Source organism: Macaca fascicularis, chromosome 17 (assembly GCF_037993035.2).
Source record: "Macaca fascicularis isolate 582-1 chromosome 17, T2T-MFA8v1.1".
In the NCBI taxonomy this organism is placed as follows: domain Eukaryota; kingdom Metazoa; phylum Chordata; class Mammalia; order Primates; family Cercopithecidae; genus Macaca; species Macaca fascicularis.
In genome coordinates this window covers 2,423,976-2,447,158 of record NC_088391.1, presented here as the reverse complement: position 1 = coordinate 2,447,158, position 23,183 = coordinate 2,423,976, and the positions used below count along the sequence as shown (strand labels likewise).

Genomic DNA, 23,183 nt, shown 5'->3' with positions numbered 1-23,183 from the left:
GCGGCGCCTGTGGTCCCAGCTACTCGGGAGGCTGAGGCAGGAGAATGGCGGGAACCCGGGAGGCGGAGCTTGCAGTGAGCCAAGATGGCGCCGCTCACTCCAGCCTGGGCGGCAGAGCGAGACTCCGCCTCAAAAAGAAATAAATAAGGTGACAGCAAATAGAGTAGTAAATACAAGTCTTGGTTTCAATAAAGTGTATTTTCCATTATATGTTTCATTTTATTTATTTATTTTTTGAGACAGAGTCTCGCTCTGTCGCCCAGGCTGGGGTGCAGTGGCGCGATCTCGGCTCACCGCAAGCTCCGCCTCACAGGTTCAAGTGATTCTCCTGCCTCAGCCTCCCGAGTAGCTGGGACCACAGGCGCCGCCACAGCACCCGGCTAGTTTTTTGTATTTTTAGTAGAGACAGGGTTTCACTGTGTTAGCCAGGATGGTCTCGATCTCCTGACCTCATGATCCGCCCGCCTCGGCCTCCCAAAGTGCTGGGATTACAGGCGTGAGCCACCGCGCCCGGCCAAGCAATTTACATCTTAAATAAATTGCTTAAAATTATGGTTTGCCTTACGATACTGAGAGGTGAAGCCAGCTGGGCTTCTGGGTCGTGTGGGGACTTGGAAAACTTTTCTGTTTAACTGGAGGATTTTAAATGCACGGGTCAGTGCTCTGTGTCTAGCTAGAGGGATTGTAAATGCACCAATCGGCACTCTGTGAAATGGACCGATGAGCAGGACATGGGTGGGCCCAAATAAAGGAATGAAAGCGGGCCGCGGGAGCCAGCAGCAGCAGCCCCGTGGGATCGCATTCAAGGCCGTGGAAGCTTTGTTCTTTAGCTCTTCATAATAAGTCTTGCTGCTGTTCACTTTTTGGGTCCCCACCAACTTTAAGAGCTGTTAACACTCACCACAAGGGTCGAGGGTCGGGGGCTTCATTCCTGAAGTCAGTGAGACTCCGAACCCACCATGAAGAGCAAATAGCTCCTCCGGCGCCACCTTTAAGAGCTGTTAACACTCAACTCGAGGCCCGCGGCGTGACAAAGAACCCACCAGAAGGAATAAATTCCGGACACAATACTTTTTATCTTTGTAAGGAATTGACTTAGTCCTAGGAGATAGCAGTCCAGTTTCTTTTGACACCCTGAAATCCCTAAACTTGTATGTCAGCATACTGAATTGTTATTCATATAGATGCGTTTCCTGAAAGTGATACCTCATTATGACTACGACTAAACTAGTGGTAAGTTCTTTAAAAAGTGTATGTTAACAGAAAGGTGAAAGCATTTGCATCATGTGGTCTAATTTTATTTGACAGTTAACAGTATTTGACAACCCCAAACTGTCTACCTTTGTTTTTCTGAAAGACAATACAGTTCCACTTACAGCTCTATTTTCAGTTTATGTAGATACAGCCCTGGTATTTTTATATAACATACGTTCTATGAAGTACTTTGAATATATAGTAAAATCAGACAGTAATGTTGAATTTATATGGCATCAGGTGGAGTATGAGGCATGTAGTATATGTGAATCTTCCAGGTAACTAAAATTACCTGTGTAAACAGGAAAACATTTGTTTTTTATTATTTACATTAAAAACAGCTAGAATGTATTTCATATTTTTCTACATTCTAATATTCCCTAATAATAAATTACTCATGGACAGAAGATCATCACCATGTGTAGACCTGGGGCTGTTGATTGCATGTAATAACATTGATTGGTCCAGGAAATTGCAGCTACGTCTACTATAAAGAAAAATTTGAAATCCCAGGACCCCCAAACTTAAGCCTAGAGGCTGAATCATGCAACAGAATACTTTAGCAAGGTCCTCCTGGAAAGGAAAAAAGCCTTAGGCATGTGGGAAGGGCTACCCCACAGACTATTCATAAGGAAATTCTTTGCTAGCCTCCCATAAACAGGGGCATGCCAATTACAACTTTAGGTGTACAGTCTAAGTCTAGCTCCTAAAACTAAAGTCTGTTAAATTCCACACTGATAATGTCGATTACAAATGTATCTCCCCAGGGGAAGAACAAAGAGAAAACTACTTCTGCCTTTGTCTCCACTCACCTTACCTTCTGTAAAATGTAGATTCACTGGGCGCTAACCGAAGTCTCACAGGAATGTAACCATTTGCCTTACCCTTACCTGCCCCTCTTCCTACATGCCTTCCCCCATTTTAAGGAAATGTATAAATGTATAAATACTAAAACTCCTGAAAACCTCCAGAAAAACAGCCACAGATGTGTTTGTAGCTTATGTTTTTCCCGGATACAGCCTACAGCTGGCTTAATAAACCTCAATGATTAAAGCTTATGCTGCAGTCACTCATTTCACTTGTCACTGTTTTGTATTATTTTTGTCTCCTGCCTTACTGTCAGGCTGTTAGGTCTGCCTTCTGCCATTAGCGTACTTTAATCTAGCACTTATAATTTAATGTTTTTAATATGGCAGGGTTTTCAAACTAACCAAGTTTATTAGATTGATAGGTAGATTAAGAGTGCTGAATCATGGTATCAAATATCCAATTCCAAATTTCCATATAGGCTCCAGTGTCTTACATATATGGTGGCTATTTTATAGATTAACAAAAGAAAATGTCAAAATTCATGATGATCTTTGCAGTATTGTATGGCTGCTGTTACTTTCCTCTGTCCGTTATTTGTCACATACCCCATAGATCCTCTGCATCATGAATCTGGCTCCCCAAATGTCAGAGCCAACTTTAGCATAGCTTGCTCTACTATTGTTCCCAGTCTTGGCAAACTCCTGCTCATCCTTTAAGATCCAGTTTAAGTATCTCCTACTCTGTAATACCTTTCTTTTTTTTTTTTTTCCTTTTTTTTTTCTTTTGAGACGGAGTCTTGCTCTGTTGCCCAGGCTGGAGTGCAGTGGCGTGATCTCGGCTTACTGCAAGCTCCGCCTCCCAAGTTCAAGTGATTCTCCTGCCTCAACCTCCTGAGTAACTAGGGTTACCGGCACATGCCACCACACCCAGATAACTTTTGTATTTTTAGTAGAGACGTAGTTTCACCTTAAGTCTACAAGGCAGTCTATTGGCTCTCTGCCTTCTCATAGAATTTATGTGTAGTTCTGTTAGAGCGTTTGTTAAAATTATCTATCATAATACTAATGGCTAACCTTCTAGAACATTTAATGTGTGCTGGGCACTATGCTGAGTTTTATGTGTATTATTTCATTGAAGGCTCATTAAAAAAAAAAAAAACCTTTGAGATAGATACTGTTGTTTTTTGCATTTCGCAGATCAACTGAGGGGTAATGTTGCCCAAGTGACAGAACTAGAATTTAAATCTAGGCAGTTTGAGTCCCCTTTACTCATTTTTCAAATGAGTCAGGTGAGGTGCAGAGAGATAATTTGTCCAAGGTCACATACCTAGTGACATAACTAGAATTTGAATCCCAAGCAGTTTGATTTCAGAGCTAGTACTTTTAACTGTTTATTTGCTATCCAACACTTCCCTTTGTAAACTCCTTAAGGGGGAGACTTCATAGTATCTGTCTATATATTCCCAGAACAGTGACACATAACAGTTTCTTAAATGTTTGAGAATGAATTAATGAACTTTTTCATTGCCTAATACGTAAACAATATTAAGCTAGGTATTTGTATTTGTACTGTTATTAGATATAATTTTTTTTTCTTTTTTTTTTTTTTGGAAGGAGTCTGGCTCTGTCACCCAGGATGGAGTGCAGTGGCGCGATCTCAATCTCGGCTCACTGCAAGCTCCACCTCCCGGGTTCACTGCGTTCTCCTGCCTCAGCCTCCCGAGTAGCTGGGACTACAGCCTCCCGCCACCACGCCTGGCTAATTTTTTTGTATTTTTGGTAGAGACGGTGTGTCACTGTGTTAGCCAGGATGGTCTCGATCTCCTGACCTTGTGATCTGCCCATCTCAGCCTCCCAAAGTGCTGGTATTACAGGTGTGAGCCACCACGCCCAGCCTAATTCTGATTTTTTAAAAAATTGTAATTTCTATTCTTTTTATAGAGACAGAGTCTCACTACATTGCTCAGGCTGGTCTCAAATAACTTTGATATCTTGACGTTTATTATACCTCCTGATCCTCCCCATCTAAACTGATGTGCTAACTGTACTTACTTAAGTCTACAAGCCATTTTCTTTGCCTTAGCTCAGTTTACCAAGCCTAACCTACCACGAATATGCCACAGTGAAAAAGAGACAACAGAGATTAAATGAGTACCCAAAGCAACATGGTTAGTTCAGGGAAAATGAAAATAGCAGCAGCAAAAACAAACAAAAGCAACCTGAAACCTAAGAGGAAAGAGAAACAAAACTGGGAAAAGAGAGAGCACGCACATCTGTTATCAGGAAAACCACACAGATAGAAGGAAGGAAGAGGTGAAGAAAGAAAGGAGAACACAGAGTTAGGAAATAGTTTACATTTTCTGCCAAAGGCTTGTTGTAAACTATGTTTTTAGTTGTTCAAGGTTATTAATAAGGGATAATTTGGCATGCATTACCTTAGGCTATAAATTAGCATTTGGACGTTAGCCACTTGTTCCCAGCATTTATCTGAAGTAGTTAATAAGCAAACTAGTTAACCAAACATGGTGTGGAACTCAAAAGACCTGACTTCTGGTCCTTTGCACAAAAGTGTTGGACTAGATGATCTCTAAGTCCCTTGTAACTCTTAAAATTCTATGTTGTATGTCAGTTATAGTCCCAATATGTATAAGGCACCAGGCCAGATGCTTTCCACAGTACAGTGAAACAAAGATGAAATTTATGCTTCAAGAGTTTAGTTGAAAAAATAGACAAAAAACAGACGACTTGTTTTTTATTACAGTGCATTCGTGGAAATGATATAATAAGGCACCTTTTTTTCTTCTTAGGAACAATATTGTGGTTATTACATTCTTGACCATTAAATCTATCCAGTAAGTCTGAGATTTGATCAGAATTATTATAAAAATGAAGTAAAACAAGCTAAGCCTGACAGATGAATAGAAGGTTAATAATGGCATTGGCAAATTAATCTTCCAAATTCTATGAAATAAGCATAAATATAGAATGCACATTGATTGTATTAGTGATTCTTTAAAATGTACTTTTAAAATTGTACTACTGTATAATAAAGATGACCTAAAAAAAAACTATGTTGGTTCATCAACTTGGAATTAGAAAGGCTCTGGTAATTTCAGAACAATACTTTTTTTTTTTTTTCCTTACATAAATTTTGTTGTAGCAAAGAAACACATTCAGTACATCCTACTTACTTTAAATTTGATTGAACTAGAGAAGTAACACCTACCATTTAGGAAATGGACAACAGTTAGCCCAGGGACTAAAGGATGACTAATTCTAATTCTGTTCTTTGTTATTTTTCTCTGAAGTTTATCTTAAATCCTATTTTTTTCAGAAAAACTTTCTCAGCTACCATTACCCACACTGCTTCTTCTATTTTCCTAATTTATATTATTGTAACAGGAGCTAGTATAGGATCGTGGTTGAGACAGTGGGGTTGATGTCATACTGCCTATGCTATCACTTACAATCTAGGCAAGCTGGTTAACTTTCACAAGCCTTAAGTGTTTCGGTTTTTTTTTTTTTTTTTTTTTTTTGGTAAAATGAAGATGACAAAAATGGTGTCTACTATTAAGGGCATTGTGGAGATTAAGAACAGGTATGTAAAGATATTAGCACCCTGCTCTGCGTATACTACATACTTAATGAACGTTAGATACTATAATACAGAGTATTATATATTAATATATAATACTACAGTATATTATAATACTACAGAGTTGCCCCCTTGATTCTTATGTGTTCTGCCTCTTCCTGGAGTCTCCTCAAATTAGTAAATGCTCAATTCAGTGTTTTCTTCAGAAAAGGTGGGGCTTAGGATGAAGAGAAAGACTCTAATAGTAGGAGATGGTGACTTGGGGGCTTCCTCTGCATATTTCATAAGGGAAATGGTAGGATTACAGTCTGCTGTGGTGATGATCTCCAGATGATAGTTTTGTACTCTATAGGCAGAGTGTGAGAGGTTTACTATGTGTGTATGTGTGTATGTATGTATATTTGCCTCACGTATAAAATGTTCAGAAAGCATCAATAAAATTTAGTTTTCTGATTACTGGGATGGTAAGTGTGGACTTATGTAATTAAAACATTCTCCTTGAGTTATTTTTGTAGTAGTCACTTAAGGGAAAAGAAAAGGAAAGGCAAAGGGGTGGTAAGGGTACAGATCATTACAATATTATTGATGGTCTACATGTGCAATATTCTGGTAGGCACTGACAACACAAAAGAGGTGTAAAACTAGCTGCTCAAGGAAGCCTATTGTCTAATTAAGAGAGAAAATTAATACTGGTCAGAGAACTGAAATCAGCTAAAAAGAAGGGCTTTGAACAGCTTTGAATTTGGAGAGATTTAAGCAACTGGAATTCATGTTTTTCCCATTTCAATTCAGATCGGCAGTCACTGAACATTGCCTGTGTGCCAGGGAGAATTATAGAATCAGTATTAAGTGTGAAAAGTAGGTGATATGTCCAGGAAGGATACTGTGGTCCAGGTTAGAGCAGTGCATCAGGAAAGCAATCCAGGATGAAAGCCTGCTATTGGATTTCACAGATAATACGTTCTTGTATCAAGGTTCATGCATTGACATAGGTGCCTGTTAACTGCTGTGTCATCTTCCTCCAGTCTCCCTAGTTCACAATGCCCAGTCAGGTGTAGGAGGATAGTGTGGTTGTTAAGAGATTAAAACCCTTTGAGTCAGACCTAGCTTTTTAGCCTGCCTCTGCTATTTACTTTTCAGTTTCTCTATCTACTGCTGTATCTACTGTTCAAAGTTATTGTGAGGATTAACTAAATAATCTATGTGAATACTTAATTAGTACAGTGCCTAATATATAGAAAGTGCTCAACGAAAAGTTCTTTATAAAGATTTCAGTACTGTCTTCATTAGCATTTAGTTAGGGTCTAAGTACTACTGCCTGAAGTGCAGACTCTTCCACTACATTCCTATATATTCCACAATATTTTACCCATCCTTCTTCTTCTGGCTCTTTCTACCCATGGTTCTCTCACATTTCTGAAAGCAAAGCTATTTATCTAATATGATATATTTTATCTTTTTGAAAGCACAACTTTGCATATTCTGTTGCCTTCCTGACTTTCTTCTGCCACTTTCTTTCCTCAGTCACTCTGGTACCGTTGGCCTTTCTGCTGTTCCTCGACCAAACTTGTTCCCACCTCATGGACTCTGTGCTTGCTTAGAATGCTTTTCTTCCAGGGACGCCCCCAGGACACACTAACTCCACCTCGTTTAGTCTCTCTAAATGTTACCTCTCTAGAAAGACCTTCTCTGACTATCTTAAGGTATTACCGCCTTATCCCTTTCTTATCCTGCTTTATATTTCTTTGTAGTACTTCTTACCGTTTTGTATTATTTTATACATTTATTCTTTAATTGCCATTCTCCCTTTTTGGAATGTCACTTCCCTCAAGTTAGTCTAATTCACTGTTGTAGCTTCAGTGCAAAGTGGGCACTCAGTTAATATTTGTTAAATGAATGATTTTGAAAGTTTGGGGATTGTCAGATCCAAGCGTGAAAGTTAATTTTTAAAGATTGTCCTAGAAGTGACTGTTTGGGAATAACACTGAAAAAAATCTTAAATTGCAATTTGTTTTTCTTTTAGAAAAATGTTGAACATGGAATGATAGGGAAACTGTCTCTTCGTAAGCAGCGCTTCATGCAGTTTTCTTCACTGGAGCATGAAGGAGAATATTACATGACACCACGAGACTTCCTCTTCTCAGTGATGTTTGAGCAAATGGAACGTGAGTTGGGTCTTTTTTTAATTAAAAAAATTAAACTTCAGGGCTGAAAAACCTGTTTTTCAGGATTGATAACAGCTTTTCTTCATTTTAATTATCATCTTTGTACCATGCATTTGCTTATTTAGACTTTTCTTGTGACACTACTTATACTTTTATATTTATTTTGAAATAGTTGTTTTGTATATAGGTTTCTCTAAAGAGACAGGAAAAATAGTTTAAGTTTTAATTGTCACTAAATATGTTATTAGTAATTACTTCATCCATGTTTTAAATTGGGCCAAAAAAAAAAAATGAAACTAGATTTGAGAAGTTAGGAGAGCAGTCATGATGTCACAGGTAGAAAATCCTGAAAAAAAATGAGAAACAAGTTGAAAAACTATAATTACATAATTTTATTTAATAAGCAGCCAACTTGCATTTGTTTCAGAATTCAGAAATTCTTAGTTTTATTATCTAAATTAGTCCTCACTTTGCATAGAGTGGATTTGGCCCCATCCTCTGTGCCCATGTTGAAGAAGGAGTCTATGAAAACTTGTTGGCGTTCTGACACCTTCCTAAATGTACTGGAACACTCGCTATAAACATGCAGCAGCTGAAATGGGTGAGAGCAAGGTGAGCAGTCATAGTATAGATTGAATTCAAAAAGGCCGAGAGAACTTGGCACAGCATTATAAACATTGAGGGATGACGAACAAAAACAAAATGAGTGATCATGGTGTGTTCTAGGGACAATAAATTCAGTAATCACTGGAACGAAAGGATTACTTTAAGCAGTAGTGAGGGATGAAATTGAAAAACAGATAAGGTCCGGATTATCCAGAAAACTTCAGTGACCCTTTCCAACCACCAGATGAATGGTATTTGGCAGGGATGAATGGCATTGAAGGTTTGTGAGCAGAAAAATAAGGTGGTAAAAATATGTTTAGAGTTTTATTTATTTGAGACAGAGTCTCGCTCTCTCTCCCAGGCTGGAGTGAAATGGCACTATCTCGGCTCACTGCAACCTCTGCCTCCCGGGTTCAAGCAATTCTCCTGCCTCAGCCTCCTGAATAGCTGGGATTACAGGTGCCTGGCTAATTTTTGTTTTTGTTTGTTTGTTTGTTTTTTGAGACGGAGTCTCGCTCTGTCACCCAGGCTGGAGTGCAGTGGCGTGATCTTGGCTCACTGCAACCTCCACCTCTCGGGTTCAAGCAATTCTCCTGCCTCAGCCTCCCAAGTAGCTGGGATTACAGGCATGTGCCACCACGCCCAGCTAATTTTTTGTATTTTTTAGTAGAGACGGGGTTTTACCGTGTTTGCCAGGATGGTCTCAATCCCCTGACCTCGTGATCCGCCCTCCCTGGCCTCCCAAAGTGCTGGGATCACAGGCGTGAGCCACCGCACCTGGCCTTGTATTTTTAGTAGAGACGGAGTTTCACCATGTTGGCCAAGCTGGTCTCAACCTCCTCACCTCAGGTGATCTGCCCCCCTTGGCCTCCCAACGTGCTGATATTGCAGGCATGAGCCACCTCGCCCAGCCTAGGTTATTTTATTACAGCTTTTTTGCAGGGAAGTTTGTGTATATTAGAAACCTTAAAGATATTTACCCATATTAATGCAGTAAGTTCATAATATAAGTAATCAAAGATATGCAGAAAGATTTATCTTAAAAAGTAGTTTAGCCTCTGACATGTGAAACACTTGGACGTCATGAATTCCTGTTAGATTCATCAGAGAATTGAGGTCACACTTGAGCTGGAAACTGAAGGCAAGCAGATCCATAGAGTCAGCTTACTGCCGACGGAAACCACTAAGAACCCACCACTGGAGCCGGCTTCAGGTAGGAGTATTTGAAGGGTAATTAATTGCTGGAATCTCAGTGTGAACCAGCTTGGGAGATAACAACTACTGAAGAACCAGCCACAGAGAAGCCCATACGCCTTTGTGATTTTTACCTTGCGGAACTCTGCCAGGTTCTCACAGTGAAGAGCTAAGAAAAATGCTCTCCCCTCTCCATCATTGGGAGGGAAAAGTAGCCATTTTTAGACACTCCCAGAGTATTTCATTCTCCTTAAGAAAGGCCTGCATAGAAAACAAACTTTTTTACTGGAGCCCAGCCAACCTAGGGAGATGGAAATCCCCAAATCTAGCCCCCTCTGGCCTTCTTGTCTCACCAAAGGGAGCAGAGAAACAAAAAAACTGAGAACTGCTTTTGAAGGGCATATCCCTTCACAGTCACACAGTCTGACTAAGAGACTGACAGCTGATCATAGGACTGTACAATACCTACCTCCCTTTTCACCTCACCACCACATCGACAGAGCAGGCCCCTGTACAATAATAAGGCAGGACTGAAAGAACTTACCTCTTAGATTTTATTTAAGGAGACCTGCCTGCCTTTTCACCTCACCACCACATCGACAGCAGTCTCCTGTACAATAATAAGGCAGGACTGAAAGAACTTACCTCTTAGATTTTATTTAAGGAGAGAAAAGACAACAGGAGAGAAAAAAAAAAAAGGCACCAGAGGAAATTTTAGCCTCTGTCACCTACAACTACAGCAAACAGTAAACACAACCGATTCCTACCCAGATAAACATAAAAGGCCAGTCTACCTCAGTAACTTTTACCAAATACATCATGCCTGACTTAGAACCAGAAAGTCACAAGGCATGTTAAAAAGAAAAAGCACAATCTGGAAAGACAAAGCAAACATCAGTATCAGATTTATATATAGCAGATATTTGGAATTATCAGACCAGGAATTTAAAGTAACATTAATATGCTAAGGGCTCCAGTGGAAAAAGTGTACAGCACTTAATGTAATGTAAGCAGAGGCAAAGAAATTCTTAGAACAAACCAAAAGGAAATGCTCAAAATCAAAAATAGTGTTACAGAAATGAAGAATGTGGCCGGGCGCGGTGACTCAAGCCTGTAATCCCAGCACTTTGGGAGGGCGAGACGGATGGATCACGAGGTCAGGAGATCGAGACCATCCTGGCTAACACGGTGAAACCCCGTCTCTACTAAAAAATACAAAAAAAAAAAAAAACTAGCTGGGCGAGGTGGCGGGCGCCTGTAGTCCCAGCTACTCAGGAGGCTGAGGCAGGAGAATGGCATAAACCCGGGAGGCAGAGCTTGCAGTGAGCTGAGATCCGGCCACTGCACTCCAGTCTGGGCGACAGAGCGAGACTCTGTCTCAAAAAAAGAAAAATGAAGAATGCGTTTGACATTAGCCAGGTGTGTTGGTACACACCTGTAGTCCTGGCTACTTCAGAGGCTGAGGATCACTTGAGCCCAGGAGTTTGAGGCTACAGCAAACTATGATTGCACCACTACACTCCAGCCTGGGTGACAGAGCAATACCCTGACTCAAAAAAAAAATGCATTTGTTGGGCCCATCAGTGTAATGGATCTGGCGGAGAGAAGAATCAGTGAGCTTGAAAATATGTCAGTAGAAACTTCCCAACTTGAAAAGCAAAGAGGAACAAAAAGACTGAGAAAAACAGAATATTCAAGAACTGTGAGTCAATTACAAAAGATATAACATATAAGTAACAGGAATACCAGAAAAAGAAGAGGAAAAGAAACATTTGAAATAATAATGACTGAGAATTTTCCAAAAGTATTAACAAATGTCAAGCCATAGATTCAAGAAGTTTATGAAAACACCAAGCAGAATAAATACCAAGAAATGTCTAGGTATATCATATTCAAACTGCAGGAATTTTTTTTTCTTTTTTTTTTTTTCTTTTTTTTTTTTTGAGACAAAGTCTCACTCTATCGCCCAGGCTGGAGTGCAGTGGAGCAATCTCAACTCACTGCAAGCTCCGCCTCCCGGGTTCACGCCATTGTCCTGCCTCAGCCTTCCCAGTAGCTGGGACTACAGGCACCCGCTACCACAGCTGGCTAATTTTTTTATTTTTAGTAGAGACAGGGTTTCACTGTGTTAGCCAGGATGGTCTCAATCTCCTGACCTTGTGATCCGCCCTCCTCGGCCTCCCAAAGTGCCGGGATTACAGGCGTGAGCCACTGCACACAGCTAGAAAAATTTTAAAGAACAAAAGAAAGAGAAAAAAATCTTGACAGAAGCCAAAGAAGAAAAACACCTTATCTGTAGAAAAACAATGGTAAGAATTGTATCATATTTCTTTTTAAGCAAGAAGAGGGTGGATAAAATATTTAAAATTTTGAAAGAAAAATTTACCAATGTAGAATTCTGGATCCAGTGAAAATTATCCTTCAAAAGTGAAAAAGAAATACATTCTCAGACAAACCAAATTTGAGAGAATTTGTCACCGGTAGATCTGATTTACAAGAAATGTTCAAAGAAACATTTCTTCTTTCTTTGAAGAAAGATGTTCTTCAAAAAGAAGAAAAATGATATATCAGGAACTTGGCATGAAGAAAGGAAGACAGTTAAGTTAGAAAAGGAATACATGAATATAAAATTAAATCACATTTAAAATATTGATATAATAGATAACAGTTTAATCAAAATAATAGTAACACAATATTGGATGATCAAATTGTATGGATAAGTGAAATGTATGACAGCAATGGTATAAGGGACAGGAGGGAGGAATTGGGAATACTTTTAAGATACTGGTACCACCTATGAAGTGGTATAGTGTTATTTGAACATGCACTTAAATTAGTTGCAAATATATATTGCAAACTTTAGGACCACCACTAAAAAAAATATTTTTAATAAATATAATTGACATTCTAAGAGACGAGAGAAAATCAAGTTATATAAAATACTCAACTAAAACCAGAGAAGGCAAAAAAAGAGTGGAAGACAAAAAAATGAAACAAAACTCAAGTGCAATAGTTAGATATGGTAGATATCAATCCAGATATATCAACAGTCACTGTAGATATGTATTTTATGCATGTTGTTTATAAGAAACCCACTTTAAATGTAAAGGTACAGATAGAATAATTGCTAACACTAATCAAAAGAAGGCTGGAGTAGCTATACTGGTTTCAGATAAACCGGATTTAAGAGTGAGGGAAATTATCAGGAATAGAAAGAGGCATTGCATAATGATTTTTTTTTAATGGGTAAGTACTCCAGGAAGACATAACTATCTATAATGTATGTATACCTAACAACAGGGCATCAAAGCACATGAGGCAGAAACTGATGGAACTGCAAGGAGAAACAGATGTGCTCTTGGATGCTATTATACTTGGAGATTTCAAGAGCCTTCTGTCCTTGATTGACAGATTCAGCAGAAGGAAAACCAATAAGGATATACCTGAATAGAATAGCACCATCAATTAACTGGCTCTAATTGACACTTATAGGATATTTCATCTAATGATAGCAGAATATACATTCTGAAGCTAACCTGGAACCATTCACCAAGATAGACCAGATTTGGGGTCATAAAACACTCTTAAAACATTTACAAGAATAGGAATCATAGAAAGTATGGTCTTAGACCACAGTAGACTTAAACTAGAAATCAGTAACAGAAAGATAGCTGAAACATCCCCAAATATTTGGAGATTAAATGATACATTTTAAAATAACACATGGGTCAAATAAGGAATCTGAGAAGAAATTTTAAAATGTTTTCAACCAATGAAAGTGAAGCTGGGATCTTCAGAAGAGTATTTGGTACTAGAAGAAAACCCTAGGCAAGAATGATTTAGATGACCAAGTGGAAAATGTAAAAACTTATAGGACCAGTCAGAGAAAGAATAGTTTTGAATCGAATCAATGTAATATAGTCGGTGGGATAAGCTATATAGCTAACTAGAGTCTAGATGTTGTTACAGGCACTCAAATTTTTACAGAACATTCTGCTACTTAGATATTTCTACAAGCATAATTGGGCCTGTTGGCCTAGTTCGTAACCCCTAATCTATAAATTCAGTGTAATTGCAATAATCCCAATGGGGTAGGTAAATGTGTGCTCACACATGTATGCACACGTGTGTGTGTATGTTCATGTTTTTTGACAAGCTGATTTGAAAAATTATATGGAAAAACACCGGGCCTGAACTAGCAAAGACATTCTGAAAGAAGGAAAAAAATGGGGAAGTTACTCTATCAAATAATGAGCTTTATTATAAAACCTCAGTAATCAAATGGCATTGGCATAGGGAGAGACAAACTGACCATTGGAACAGAATAAAGGGCCCAGAACAGCAATGGAACTTTCATATATGAGAGAGGTGGCATTATAAATCATTGGAAAAAGAGGGACTGTTCAACGAATGGTACTAGTACAGTTAGATATGCATGTGGAAAACAAGCAAACATTTTTCAAAGATAATTTTAAAATCCATCTCCTTAGGTTAGAGAAATCTTCTTTAAATAAGCCACAAAAAGCACTATCATAAAAGATTGATAAAATTCAACCATATTAAAATTAGAACTTCTATTGATTTGCCTTAGAGAAATTGAAAAGGTAAGCCAAAAACTTGCAAAATTGAAGACAATACTTAGTATATGTAGAAAACTACAAATCAATAAGAAAAAGACAATTTTTTTTTAAAAAAGGGACAGAAGTAATAAATAGGCATTCATAGAAGAGGAAATGTGTACGAAAAATGAACATAAATATGTTTACCCTTGTTAGTGGCTACAATAAGATATAATTTTGTACATATTAGATTAGCAACAATTAAGTTTGTTAATGACAGCGGTAGAAGAGAATGTAGATCAGTTAAGATTTTTATACCCTGTTAGTTGGACATGCCAATTGAAACTACTACTTTGGTCTGGGCACGGTGGCTCACCCCTGTAATCCCAGCACTTTGGGAGGCCAAGGCAGGTGGATCACCTGAGGTCAGGAGTTCAAGAGCAGCCTGGCCAACATGGAGAAACCCTGTCTCTACTAAAAATTAGCCAGGTATGGTGGCGTGCATCTGTAGTCCCAGCTACTCGGGAGGCTGAAGCAGGAGAATCGCTTGAACCCAGAAGGTTGCCATGAGCCAAGATCGCACCACTGCACTTAAGCCTGGGCAACAGAGCAAGACTGTCTCAAAAAAAAAAAGAAAAGAAAAAAGAAAGAAACTACTACTTTGGAAAACAATTTAGAACTGTTTTATAAAGTTAAACATTAGCATAACTTTTGATACACAAATCCCATTCCTGTATATACTCTATATGCAACAGGAATATTTGCACCTGTGCAGTGGGATATATGTATAAGAATGCTTATAGTGTCAGTGTTATATTAGCAAAAAAAGCTGGAAACAACTCAACTCTCCATTAATAACAGACTGGATAAATAAACTGTGCTACAGTATATTCACAAAATGGAATTTTACTGAGTAAAAGTGAATAAGCTTAAACAATTGACTTTCATCATGGCAGCATGAGTAACTCCATTGGCCCACTTCCCACTGAAACTGGTAAAAAATCTTAAGACCTTCCTTCAAAGTCTCTGGAAGTGGTCTTAGAGTCATACAGTACATTAAAAAACATCTCTTTAAGAAAATCTGTAAGAAAAGTAAGAGTCTAGGATGCTTGAACTAAGAACTCCCTCCCTACCCTGTCCCAGTTTGTTGAATGGAAACTTATTTCAAACTGGTGCAGCCAAGAACAGAGTGTTTCCTCTCTCCTCAGTACCCATTCAGAGGGCTTTCTTCCCAGAGAAACAGGGTATCAGCATTTCTCATCCTGCCCCCAGCTACTTGTTGCTGAGGCTAGTTCTGGGGAGTGCAGCTGAGAAGTAGGAGCTCCCTTCTCCCACCCAGCCCTCACCTGTGAAATGGAAGCTCCACCTTGGGCTCTGTGCTACTAAGAATACTGGGACCCTGATTGCTCTTGTCTCAACTTGTAAGACAGGTTCCACACTGAGAGAGGCAAGTCAAGAAGACCTGAAGTTACACCACTGGTCCCACTCCCAGCCCCAGAGCTCAGCCCACAGATTTTGTGGGGTGAGAAGTGGAGGGTGTGGGCAACAGGGAAAACAAATAGCTCCTTATCTCTTCCCAGAGAAACTGACTTCATCGTCAACAGAAAACGGAGAAGTTCAAGCCTAAGAGCCACACTCAGAAACAAGCGGAGGTTGTGGTGAAAGGTAGTTTGGAGGCCGTTGACAAATCCAACTAAGATAACAGGCTAAACTGCAGGCTGGCTGCTCTGCGGAAGACACCTAGGGAAAGAGACAGCTGTAAGGAGCCCTCCCGGGGTCATCACAAATATTAAACACTGACCATGGAAATTATTCCTTCAAAGGACCCCAAATTAGTAGAGCTTAACATCTTGGCATGGTCAAGAAAAAGGAAACTAGAGTGCTGCCCAAATTACTGTCATCCCAGGGTGACTGAAGGCATACCCCAAACTGCCTCCCTGAGGAGCAATGTCAGAGGCTTAACACTGGGGGCGATAGTCTTCATTAAAACAGTCCAGCTTGGCACTAAACAAAGAGCAAATAAGCAAATAGCAATAACAACCCTGGGGAGCAGGGAATTGTTAGTAGTACTCAAGAGTTGCCACAGTGTATTATCTGAAATGTGAGTTTTTATAACAAAATACTATGAAATATGCAAAGAAACAGGAATATATGACCCTACTGGACAAAAGCAGGTAACAGAAACTGCTTGTGATTGCAACCAGATATCAGATAGACCAGAAAAAGACTTCAGAATAGCCATTGTAAATATATTCAAAGAACTAAAGTAAACCATGATTAAAGATTATAATGTTTCCACTTTTATTATTCATTGGAATGCAATTAAACTATCAGAAGGCATTTAGCTAAATCAAGAATTCAGTAATTTTGCAGGCCAAATAATACATCCTTTATGCATATGATGTACTTCATCTTCATTTTTCATCCTGGATAAGAAGAATAATAATCTTGGTTGCATTCCTACCGATCATGGTGAACAGCAAAATAAGGAAAAACAGGGCCAACCCACTGACCCATGATCTCCATGAAGAAACAGAAAGATACAAAACAGTCTAAGATTTATTAGATCCTAAACTGATTTCTACCTGGTATTTATCTTTTTGGATTTTTTGCAAATAATATACTTTATTAATAGTAGTTAATGAGGCTTATGTAAACCATCTCCCCATGCTCCTTTCAAGTAGACACTCATTCTTCCTGGTTCCATGGTAGGCTTGAGGGAAACCGGTGTCATCCTCAGTCCTCCATTGTGCACTCCAAAAACCATCAAATGTGCTGCTTTGAGACCCAGCTTATCTAGCCAGAATGCCATTTCCCTTCTTATATTCTTTTCTGCTGAATTTCTTTAGCCTTATAGTTCTTTAGTTCTCATTTCCCGTGGCCTTCATTCTTACTCACTTCCCATGTCCATTACCTGGAATTGCTCCAGTTTTAAAATCTCAAATTGCAGAATCCCATTCTCTGGCAACAACTTGCTGTTGTCCCCACCCTGCCCATTTTCTAATACCCAATGTACCCATTCTCAGATTTAATAAAAGCTTCTAGTCTCAACTATCCCATTATTCCCAAGCTCTCCACTATTCCTGGGTATTTTTCCTCCCCTGTAGCTACAGGTTTGTCATTTTGTCACTGTTTAATAACTACTTGCAAATATCTTTCCCCTTTGTTGTTCTTGTCGGACTTAGCCTGCTATCAACTTTGGGAGAAAATCATGTGATTGTGTAGACCGGAGCCACTAATTTCATAGTCTTCACCTTCACCTAGAGTTTTCAAATCATTTTACACATGAATTAGCTTTCTCCTATTTCCTTCGTCAGCTCTTCTCAACTCTTGCTTCTTTTTTCAGACTTTTTATCACATCCTTTTTTCACATTTATAGTATTATTTCTCCTATTTTTAACTGAGCAAATTAAGGCCATAAGCTAGGGAGTTCTTCAGATCACCCCTTCCTGCCCGAGAAGTTGTCTACATGCTTTCTGGCCATTTAAACTGGAAGTAGTGCTCTTGCCCTGCTAAGGCTGATTCCTCCGCCCTCCTCCTCTAGTTCCATCACTTTTTCTCTCCACTGTCTCATTCTTTAAAACTTCCAAATAGTCTCATGTCTTCACTATCCTGAAAACTCCCTAGACATTAGAGATGTAAATTTAAGAATCTTCAATATATACGTGCTATTTAAAGCTAAAATACTTGATGAGATCTCAAAAATGAGTTTAGGTAGAAAAGATAAGTCAAAGGACGGAGCGGTGAGTTATACCAATGCTTGGAGGTGGAGAGATGAGGAAAACCAGAGAAGGACCAGCTAAAAGGTAGGAAGAAAACCAGGAAAGCAGAGTGTTGTGAAATTTAAGTAAAGAAAGCATTTCAGCCGGGCGCGGTGGCTCACGCCTGTAATCCCAGCACTTTGGGAGGCCGAGGTGGGTGGATCACGAGGTCAGGAGTTCGAGACCATCCTGGCTAACACGGTGAAACCCCGTCTCTACTAAAAATACAAAAAAATAGCCAGGCATGGTGGCGGTGCCTGTGGTCCCGGCTACTCGGGAGGCTGAGGCAGGAGAATGGTGTGAACCCGGGAGGCGGAGCTTGCAGTGAGCTGAGAAAAAAAAAAAAAAAAAAGAAAGCATTTCAAGGACGGAGTAATCAACTATGAAAGATGCTGTTGAGGCCGGGCGCGGTGGCTCAAGCCTGTAATCCCAGCACTTTGGGAGGCCGAGACGGGCGGATCACGAGTTCAGGAGATCGAGACCATCCTGGCTAACACGGTGAAACCCCGTCTCTACTAAAATACAAAAAAAATTAGCCGGGTGAGGTGGCGGGCGCCTGTACTCCCAGCTACTCAGGAGGCTGAGGCAGGAGAATGGCGTGAACCCGGGAGGCGGGGCTTGCAGTGAGCTGAGATCCGGCCATTGCACTCCAGCCTGGGCAACAGAGCTAGACTCCGTCTCAAAAAAAAAAAAAAAAAGATGCTGTTGAGAAGTCAAGTCAGATGAGGACTAAGAATTGACCATTGGATTTGGCAATATGTGGGTTACTGGTGACCTTTATAAGAACAGTTTTGGTGCATTGTTGTAAACACGAAAACCTGACTAGAGTGAGTTTAGGGAAAAAATGGGAAAAACAAAAAATAAACCCCAGAGTGGCTTGCCATAAAGAGAAAGAGAGAGATGAAGCAGTAGACGGAGGCGGAAATGCGATTAAGAGGATCTTTCAATGTGTGTTGGTAGATGAGACAGGAAAACTGGGCAGTGCAGGAAGAAGGAACAATTTCTAAAACAAAGTCCTTGTGAAGACGAGAGGGAAAAGAGTGTGAGAGCACAGTGGAAGCTTGGATTAGGTAGGAGCACAGAGTTCCTTCGTAATGGTGGGAGAAAAGGCACACACACCACATGACAGCTAATGGGAGCTGGTCAAGTTGTTTATCATCTTTCTTTCTTTTTTTCTCAGTGAATTAGGAAGCCAGGTCATCAGCTGAGAGTGAAGAGGGGGGAAGGTATTGAGGTTTGCAGAAATAGCCTTATAAAAGAGTGAGAGTTGATGAATTGAGAAATACTATATGATCGGCAGTCGCCTTATTAAAGTCCCCACTTGAGGTTATTAATTTTGAAGTTAAGTCTATTTATATGCTTGCTTTGGCAGCACGTATGCCAAAATTGGAAAAATAAGAGATGATTAGCATGGCCCCTGTGCAAGGATGACACATAAATTCGTGAAGCATTCCATATATTTTTTAAAAGGTATTAAAAAAATATAAGTCTGTTTAGCATGATTGTGGTTCTTTTTCTCCACTGTGTTCAACTGTAAAAGTGCTGGTATGGACTAGGCAGAGAGTTGGATCTAGCCAGCATCGGGATTAGCCAAGAGCATACGACAAAGTGAAAGAGAAGCAAGGGAGTCAATGTGTGCACAAGGGAACAGGTCTGATGGTTGACTGTGGAAGCTGAGCCAGGTGGCGTGTTAGGACATGAATGAGGAGGTGAGAAATAGTGAAAAGGTCATAGATTCAAATAGATTGTAGGGCCCAATGAGATGAAAGGATAGTTGGAGTCCACACACATAAGTGAAGAACAAAAGAAGAATGGGCATTATTGTGTAGTTGAGAGTACAGGTCCTAGAATAGGACAGAAAGTGAGTTTGAGTACTGGCTCCACCACTTAGTAGTATTGTGTCTGTGGGCAAGGTTGTGTAAGCTCTTAGCCTTGGTTTCCTCATCAGTAAAATGGGAATGCTAATAGTACCTACCTCAAAGTGTTGTTGTTTATTTTGCTTTGTTTTGTTTAAGAGATAGGGTCTTGCTCCATGGTCCAGGCTGGGGCGCAATAGTGCAATCATAGCTCCCTGCAGCCTCAACCTCCTGGGTTCAAGCAACTCCCCCGTCTCAGTCTCCAAAGTAGCTGGGACTACAGGCACATGCCACTGTGCTCAGCTAATTTTTTAATTTTTGTGGAGACAGAGGTTTTGCTTGGTTGCCCAGGCTGCTCTTGAACTCCTGACTTCAAGTGATCCTCCCGTCTTGGCCTCCCAAAGCACTGGATTATAGGTGTGAGCCACCATACCTGGCAGTAAGTATTTTCAAGTGTAATTCAGCCTAAGTTGAAACTGAAAACTGAATATTAATAAATTTATGTAGCTTTGGAATACCGAAAGTATCTGGAATGAGATGATAGAGTGGATTTTGCCTGAAGTCTTTACTAAGTTAAAGCAAGCAGATATTTGTAGCTCCTGTGTGTGCAGCTAGACCTTACAGTCATTTTCAGTAATAATATTTAAGGGAAAACTAAAATGGTGCTACCCCTACCCTTTAAAAATATCGATTCTACCACCTGTTAGACCATGATTTTAGCTTAAATTCCCTGAAGGTTTTTTTCACACGTCCACGAGCCCGAGGTCACAGCTTAAACTTAACGTCTTCATAACTGGTCAAGTGTAAGCAAAAATGGGTCACAGAACAGATGCCACTATTAAAGTCCCACTTGAGGTTATTATTCTAAAGTTGAAGTAAGTTTGTTCTGCATAATTGTGGTTCTATTTCTCCAGCATGTTCAGCTGCACAGTTGCTGAACTGGGAAGAGAGAAATCAGGCCTTGAGGAAGATGCCGCAGCAGTTTTGCCCTATGCCGGTTTTGACTGTTCCTTATACCAGTATATGTTATGCCCTTATTTAACTTACAACATGAGATTTTTTTGCAAATAAATACGTAAATAATAAACAGACGAATGAACAGCCAACTCAGACCCCCAAATTCAGATTAACCAGTTGCTTACTCTGAAAGGGTTATGATTAGGGTGACCATAGAATGTATTATGGTGCACGTGCCAGAGTTGCTCATGTGACCCCGTATCTTTGCAAATTTATCTTGGACTTTGAAATTCCACAGATGAGTCTTAAATTTGAAAATCAATTGCAGTTGAACTAGGTAGTTTTTGTCTTTGCCACCATGTACTGTAGCTTAATCTGATTTGGGGCTCATCTCTTAATCTCTCTGAGATTGATTACTGCTCCCTAAAACTGAGTATCAGTTATCTAATGTGATAATAGAATTTCACGGACTTGCCTGACAGTAAATTCACTTAGGGCCCTTGTTTAAAAACTCTCATGCTTGTCGGCAGGGCGCAGTGGCCCACGCCTGTAATCCCAGCACTTTGGGAAGCCGAGGTGAGTGGATCACGAGGTCAGGAGATCGAGACCATCCTGACGGTGAAACCCCGTCTCTACTAAAAATACAAAAAAAAAAAAATTAGCCAGACGTGATGATGGGCGCCTGTAGTCCCAGCTACTCAGGAGACTGAGGCAGGAGAATGGTGTAACCCAGGAGGCGGAGATTGCAGTGAGCCGAGATCATGCCACGGCACTCCAGCCTGGGCCACAGAGCGAGACTCTGTCTCAAGAGAAAAAAAAAAAATCTCAAGCTTGTTTTCTCTCCTCCCCCACCCTGGGAAATTTTTATTCAGAAAGTCTGAGATACGGTGATAGAATCCTTGTATAACCCCCCCACTTTCTATCTACTTATCTCTCTTAGATTCCTGTATGCTTAGCAAGCACCCTCCAAGTGATTGTTTTGGTCAAACAAGTTTGAGAAATATAACCTATGTGAAGGTGTCTTGGGATGCCGGGTGTCAGTTGTGGTAAAGGGTGGCATATTGGAGTCAAACAGGACCTGGTCCTCTTTCCACAGCTTCACTAGTGCCGTTGTAACCTTGGGTAAACTACCTGACCTGACCTGTTTCCAGATCTATAAAATAATAGTGTCTACCATATAGTGTTGTTGGCATGATTAAATTAGAGAATGTGAGAAGACCTGTAGCTACTATAGGTTAAAATCAATAATTCTAAATTAAAAGTCTAAAATTTTAAAAGATTAAAACCTTCTATCCACAAAATCTGTGTTCAGATCTTAACCACACTCATCAGGTAAACATTAGCAGCTACGTATTTTAGATTAAGAAATAACACTTTTTTGTAATAAAACCTATGTTCATGTTAGAAACTAAGACGTTACAAAGTATAGAGCAGAAAATAAAGTCAACCAGATTGTCACCACCATTCAGAAATAACCAACATTAGCACATTTCTTTTGACAAATTTGAGACCATGCTTTATATGCTGTTTTTATACCCTTACTTTTTCTGTATAATAGATCATGAGTTATTTTCCTTGTCAATAAATATTTTTTCTAAAATACTATTTTTGTGACTGCACAACACTATTTTATTAATATGCCATAATTTATTTAGTTGATTCCCTAGTGGTAGAACATTTGTGTATAATTTTTTCACTTTTATAAATAATGCTATAGTGAATATACTTTTTCATATATCTTTGATTCTTCTTCCTTGATGATCTTATCCACATCAGTGATTGATCTGTTCCCTGAACACTGATTTTCATACCTGTATCTCCAGATCAGACCTCTCACCTGACCACAAGACCCATAATATTCCTTGTTTCTTGAACATTCTAAGAAGTACCAGAGGCATCTCAGGTAAAGAACTCTATATGCACTGCAGATGCTCTGCCCCCACCCCACCCCCAAGTACACAAAGACACCTGTGCCTACCCTGTCCGCAGTTCTGTTAACAGCATCAGGGTCTGTCTTACTTGACATCGTATTCCCAGCCTAGCACAGTGCCTGGCACAGATGTTAGATAGATTCATAAATACGTAGCACAGTGCCTGGCACAGATGTTAGATAGATTCATAAATACATCAATCAGTACAGACTCTTACATAATGAAATGAGTTATAATCCATACATTTCTTTAAATTTTTATTTGATTTACCCTATGTAACAGGTACTGTGTTAGGCCTTGGGGATATAATGGTGAATAAAACATACTATTATTCCATTAACAAAATTCATGATAACAGTGTAAGAGTTTCAGTAATAGACTAAAGTCTGATAACATTTCAGCAGAGAGATCAGTGAGGGCTGGAATAATCAGATATTTCACAGAGGATATGAGAAGCATGGATAGAATTCCCCTAGGTAAAGCAGGAAAAGGGAGA

General features: G+C 39.6%; 1 protein-coding gene and 1 non-coding gene across 6 annotated transcripts in view; both read left to right on the top strand.

Annotated features, from left to right (window-relative positions):
• The window catches only part of MICU2 (mitochondrial calcium uptake 2), a 105,179-nt gene that overhangs the window by 25,123 nt on the left and 56,873 nt on the right, over window positions 1-23,183 (top strand). For all 5 annotated transcript variants that reach the window (XM_045377342.2, XM_045377341.2, XM_005585468.4 and 2 more), the window contains exon 2: window positions 7,682-7,823. In XM_045377342.2, coding sequence (XP_045233277.2) covers window positions 7,682-7,823 — 142 coding nt within the window. The remainder of the gene's footprint in view (window positions 1-7,681; window positions 7,824-23,183) is intronic.
• Window positions 19,304-19,405, top strand: LOC123569941 (U6 spliceosomal RNA). Its single transcript, XR_006693813.2, has one exon. It is a non-coding gene; the product is annotated as a U6 spliceosomal RNA (small nuclear RNA).